This window comes from Orycteropus afer, unplaced genomic scaffold (assembly GCF_000298275.1).
Source record: "Orycteropus afer afer isolate SDZICR_OR568_19922 unplaced genomic scaffold, OryAfe1.0 scaffold00069, whole genome shotgun sequence".
Taxonomy (NCBI): domain Eukaryota; kingdom Metazoa; phylum Chordata; class Mammalia; order Tubulidentata; family Orycteropodidae; genus Orycteropus; species Orycteropus afer.
Genome location: NW_006921656.1, coordinates 9,251,974 through 9,258,049, shown reverse-complemented (window position 1 = coordinate 9,258,049; position 6,076 = coordinate 9,251,974). Strand labels below are relative to the sequence as shown.

The window sequence follows — 6,076 nt, the reverse complement described above, 5'->3', positions numbered from 1 at the left end:
CTGGTGGGTAGGGGAGGACTTCCCCAGTGGGCAGTGAGCTGCTATAAACTGGGCTCCCCAGATGTGGCCATCCTCCTCCAGGATCCCCCTGAGGGAGTTATGTCTGTCTTACCCCACCACCCCACAGCAGTGATAGCAATGGAGGGAAGGTTGGAGGTAGGACTTGAGAAAGGCAAGGGAGATAGTTCATGGCCACGTAGGAAGAAGAATTACAGTGGGGGCAAGTGATACTGGGACACATTCCTATGTCCTTAACATAGGAATATTGGGAGCTGGGAGACCCCTTCCCTTCTTTTCTCTTTCTCTCTCCCTCATTACTCATTCTTTCTCTCTCCCTCATTACTCATTCATTCATTCTTTCATCCATTCTCTCTTTCTCTCTCCCTCATTACTCATTCATTCATTCTTTCATCCATTCAATGAATATTTCTTTAGTACCTTCTATGAGTCAGGCACTGCTCTAGGTACAAAATAAATATAATTCCTGTACCCAAGAGCTTAAATCTTAGCATGGGAGAGACAGACCTTGACCATATAAATAACATCTAGCATGTCGGTGGAACAAACAAATCCATCCTGGAAGAAGTACAGCCAGAGGGCTCCTTAGAAGCAATGATGGCAAAACTTCATCTCAAGTACTTTGGATGTATTATCAGGAGGGATTGATCCCTGGAGAGGACAGTATGCTTGGTGAAGTAGAAGGTCAGTGAAAAAGAGAAAGGCCTTCAACGATCTTCCCACTGACCCCGTGGCTGCGACAGTGGGCTCTAACGTGGCAGTGATTGTGAAGCTCATGCAGTACCGGGCAGCGTTTCGTTCTGATGGGTCACTATGAGATGGAACTGCCTTGATGGCACCTAACAACAACAACAGTGTCAGCAGTAGATTACGGTGGGGGAAAGGCCAGGCAGGGCAGGGGTGCAGAACCGAGGATAAGGTGCAAGTTCATTGCTAGAACCACCAGCAGGTAACCTCCCTCCGTGAGTCTCTGATTGCTCATAGAAATGCTGACTTCTTGGAGCTTCTGTGAAGATCAGATCAAGTTTTTGTGGATAACAAGGTTTTCAGTGAGGTAAAGCACTGAATTGCATGATTTTGGTGGTGAAAGGGGATGCTGAGTGAGCAGTTAACAGTGATGGACTTCTTGTGTTCCAAGTCCAGCCAGGGGCTGGCTGTGGGACTTGGCCAGTTGCTGAACCCACCCATGCCTTAGTCTTCTTATCCGTAAAATGGGGCAAATAGTAGTACCTCTCTCATTCAGTTGTGAGGATTTTATCAATTTAAATATGTACTTAATTCCTGTATAGTAAATGCTAAATATATGTTATCTGTTATTATTATTGTTATCTATTATTATTATGGGAGCTCTGGTGGCGTAGTTCCTAAGGCATTTGACTGCCAACCAGAAGGCTGGCAGTTCAAACCTACCAGCCACTTCTCGGAAGGAAGGTTGGGCAATCTACTTCCATAGTGATACTGCCTCAGAAACCCAAGTAGGTGTCACTATGAGTCGGATCCGACTGCATGGCAGTGAGTTTTTATTATTATTATTATAAGAAGCCCTGGTGGTGGAAACTTTCGGTTAAGTGTTTGGCTACTAGAGGCTCCATGGGAAAAAGACTTGGCGATCTGCTCTTGTAAAGGTTATAGATAAGAAAACCAACCGTATGGGGCAGTTCTACTGTGGGGCGTGCTCGGCTGACCTGTGGTGTTCAGGCAAGGCCAGGTCAGGTGCTCACATCTCTGCCCTCCTCTCCCCTACTCCAGCCTTGACCTTCTATCAGAGACGCGGTGCTTCCCTGGGTGACTTGTCAGGAGCAGCTGCCCTTCCGAACAATGGCCCCTACGTGCCACAATGCGATGCCTTTGGGAGCTGGGCCCCCATGCAGTGCTACGCCGGGACTGGTAAGGGTGGGCTGGGTGCCTTGGGGGAGGTGCATCATCCCCTCCTTACTCAGAGCCAAGATCCTCACATAGGGCAGCATGTGAGTGTGAGTCTGGCCCCCCAGTGCCTTACCTGAGCAGTGACCATGTTCCAGCCAGTTGTGGGGATCTTAGTGCCATGACTTGTGATGTGGACAGCATTGAATCGGGGGGTGGAGGGTGGGGTGGAGGGCACCCCTGCTCACCTCTGAGGGAGGATGGAACATCCTTTCTGGGACACTCCCGGAATGAGTACACAGCGTATTTCCTGAATGCCTGTCTTATCCAGGGCACTGCTGGTGTGTGGACAGGAATGGAGAGTACATCCCTGCCTCCCTGGCTGCCCGCTCCCCAAACATCCCGCAGTGTAAGTGGAGCCTGCGGGACCCTCCCACCTCCCTGCCATGGCAGATGCTTCAGAATGGCTGAGCCAGCTCTTGCTACCTAACCATCTAACCATAGGTGGCCCTGTGGCCCAGCCTTTCAGACCAGCCCAGTGCAGTCAATTGTCCCAAGTCCCCAGGCCTGGAAGACTTCTGCTGACCTTGGCATTTCCCAATATGTTGCCCAGTTTCATAGGTGGGAGGAGCCTATGAGAAGCAGCTCAGCCTGGTGGGGAGCCCTGGGCACCTCCCTGTACCCTGCTCCCTGGGAGATATCATCCCCTTTCATCCCTGCACTTGCAACAACCTTTTCCCATCTCTGTCCCCAACTCTGACCTCTCTCTTGAGGCTGGGACCTCTGTAATCAGCTGCTCATTTGCTATGTCAACAGTGTTGCTCCCATAGACATCCTTGTCCCTAAGCCTCAGCCTTTTCTCCTGGGAGGTCATGGCTTTTGTGAAGGGGACTGCCCTCCACCCAGAAACACTGACTCGGGCTCAGCCTGGAAGCCTGGCCTCACCATGGCACCCACGCCCGCCAAGTAAGTGTCTCCTTCTACAGGCCCCACGACCTGTGAGAAATCTCGAGCCAATGGGCTGATTTCCAACTGGAAGCAGGCACCATCTCCAGGAAACCCATCTCCAAAAGACCTGTTCATCCCAACCTGCCTAGAGGTGAGGCTCTGCAGGCCCAGGAAGGGCAAGATGAGGGAGCCAGAACTCGTCCCCATAGTGGGAAGTGGTTTGTCCAGCATTCAACAAAAGAAAAGAAAAATTCACAGGGAATTCTAGGCTTGGATTTTGTCCTGGCTCTGGTAGGCTCTAGCTGTGTGAGCTTGTACCACTTAATTACCTTCTCTGTACTCTTGTTTGTTTGTTTTTCATCATAAGATCAGGGCCAAATTTTTGTCCTATCTAGTGGTAGGAATTTTTTGCGGTTCTAAGGGAGACTCTTCCATAAAAACTCTTTGAAAAATAATCTACACATATACAGGTGCTACCATGTTTTTCCTAAAGTGAACTTGGTCAAATCACTTAATTCATTGTGTCTCAGTTTCTCAACACAAATGGAGGACTTCATAATCTTGCCCTCCCCAGCACCCTGCATGATTGTAACAATGAAGGGACTGATGGAAAGCTCTCAGAGAAAGGACCTGGGCCCAGAATCTAAGATCTTCCTTGTCAAGTGATGGGAGTCAATTTCCCTAAAAAAGAGATGATAGGGACACCCTCACCCGCCTTGCCCAGCTCCCAGGGTGTGATGAAAATCAGATGAAACTTACCACTCAGCTATCAAGAGCAACGGAGTTCTCATGTATTCTGTGACATGGATGGACCTTGAAAACATGTTGAATGAAAGAAGTCAGACACAAGGGCAAATATTGCATGATCCCACTTCTATGAAATGTTTTGAATGGGCAAACATGTAGAGACAGAAAGTAGGTTAGTCCTTGGTAGCATGAACTTAGGGAGGGGACTTCTCCAACCAAACCAACCTCACTGCCATTGAGTTGATTCCAACTCATAGTGACCACATTGAGTTTCCAAGGCTGTGAATCTTTACAGAACAGACTACGTCATCTTTCTTCTGTGGAGGAGTTGGTGGGTTTGAACCATTGACATTTTGGTTAGCAGCCAAATGCCTTAACCACTGCACCACCCGCCAGAGCTTCTTAGGGAGGGGACTTAGTTACTGTTTCATGGATGCACAGTCTCTGTTTGGAAGATGAAGACGTTTTAGGAATAAAAAGTGGTGATGGCTGCACGGTCTTGTGAGCATAATTAATGCCACTGAATCTTACACTGAAAACTCATGACAATGTGAGGGTTTATGTTATTTGTATTTTACTAAGATAAAAAATGATGGTAGGGAGTCAGATGAAGCTATCAATACAGGAGTTTGTAAAACCACAAAGCGCTGAGCAATCTATTCCTTGCCATTACTGATTGCTACTGGGAACATGGACCCCAATTACAAAAGAGTTTTAAGAAAAATTAGCTTATTTAACTTGGCTGATGACCACTTACTATTGAAATAGAAGTCTGATCTGTTGCACTGTGTTCTGATGCTTGCTCCCAGACAGGTAGAAATGAAAGCTTCCAGGGGAGATAGGTGAGACAGAGCAGGGCCTTGAGACCCTCAACTGTGTGGTTCTTAAGCTGCTCCTCTGGAGAGAACAGGACCCAAGATTGCCACTGCCCATACAGTTATGTCTTTGGTCTAAGACTCCAAGAAAAGTTAACAGCTTGAATTTTCTCAATTTTAAGATTTTGTCCCATAAAATATCCTCACATCTTTCCTTGTGTTTGAGTCCTGCCTCTGTTGCTCACTAGCTGTGTGGCCGGAGGCACATCACCTCCTCCTTTGGGGGCTCTCTATGTTGAATGTGGACAGTAGGGTCTCTACCTCCCAGAGGTGCTCTGTGGTTTGAGGGATGCTTAGCATGGGGGAGCCTCATGCTTGTGTTCTCTGTAAAAGTGGATGTTGTTCATATTGTCATTGTCGGAGTACAGCAAGTTACAGTGTGAGCAAGAGGCACACACACCATCCAGGACGCACTCAGCAGCGGTCAGTGTGCCGACAGCTGCTTTTGTGCAGTGCGGTCTTCTGTTGCAGACGTGTGACCAAGGGCCTTTGTGAACCGATCACTCTCGTCCTACCTCCTTATTTTTAGAGGGGGAAACTGAGGCCCAGCAACTTGCAGTGACTTGTGCAGTGGCCCGGCCTGGCTGGTCTGGGACAGGCTAACACTGAAGGGGTTCTGCTCTATGGACCCAGGCAGGTGCCTCTTTTTTTTAAAAATTGTTTTATTGTAAATATATATAACACCATGTTTGCCAATTCCACGTTTTCGACACGAACAGTTCAGTGACATTGGTGACATTCATCATGTTGTCCAACTGCTGCCACCGTCCATTTCCAAGGTGTCCCTCCACCATTCACAGAGCTCGGTGCCTTGCAGCTGAGGCTCCCACTGCCCCTCCTGCTGCCCTGGTAACCATTGACATGTCGGTCTCTGCATCAGTCTGTTTTGTGTAAGTGGGATCATAAAACAGTGATCCTCTGGGCACCCGCCTTCTTTCATTCAGCATTGTGTTTTCAGATCTGTCCATGTTGTAACGTACATCAGGATGTCATTTCCGTATCTGGTGGAGCTTGGGCAAGTGCCTTTGACACGATCGTCTTTATCCCACGTGGCCGATTCTTAAGCTGTCTCTGAGGGCTGCTTGTTGAAAACCCTCCCTGGGCTTGGTGGGCTGGGTCCAGCAGAGAGTGGTGACTTGTGCAGATGGGTCTGGGCCTGGTCCAGTGACTTGCCAGCTGTGGGATGTGGCTCTGTCACTTTTCCTGTCTGGGTGGGCTTCAGCTTCCTCCACCCTCACGTGGGGTGAATGTAGCCCCTGCTTCCTGGAGTTATTGGAACCATATTCAAATAATAGATGTAAAGGGGCTGGGATAGAATAGTCCCTGTGCCCCACCAATGGTATCAATCATTCCCTGGTCCCTAATCACCCATTTGGAGAGGCCACTTCCAGTTGTTTTGAATGGGACACTCTTGGCACCTGCCCGACCCTGCCTACCAGTCTCACAAGAACCTGGCCTGCGGTGACGTGACCTTGATTTTGTCTCAGACAGGAGAATATGCCCCGCTGCAGATGTCTGAGGCTGGCATCTGGTGTGTGGACCCAGTGACAGGAGAAAGGATGCTACGGGACACAGGCAGCAGTGCCCAGTGTGAGCTTTTGTACTCCCCTCCTCACCCCTCCAGC

The 6,076-nt window shown here is 49.0% G+C and overlaps 1 protein-coding gene across 1 annotated transcript in view; it reads left to right on the top strand.

Annotated features, from left to right (window-relative positions):
• The window catches only part of TG (thyroglobulin), a 243,257-nt gene that overhangs the window by 27,502 nt on the left and 209,679 nt on the right, over window positions 1–6,076 (top strand). The window contains exons 12-15 of the mRNA XM_007940540.1: window positions 1,768–1,905; window positions 2,213–2,290; window positions 2,868–2,980; window positions 5,939–6,041. Of these exons, the coding sequence (XP_007938731.1) occupies window positions 1,768–1,905; window positions 2,213–2,290; window positions 2,868–2,980; window positions 5,939–6,041 (432 nt within the window). The remainder of the gene's footprint in view (window positions 1–1,767; window positions 1,906–2,212; window positions 2,291–2,867; window positions 2,981–5,938; window positions 6,042–6,076) is intronic.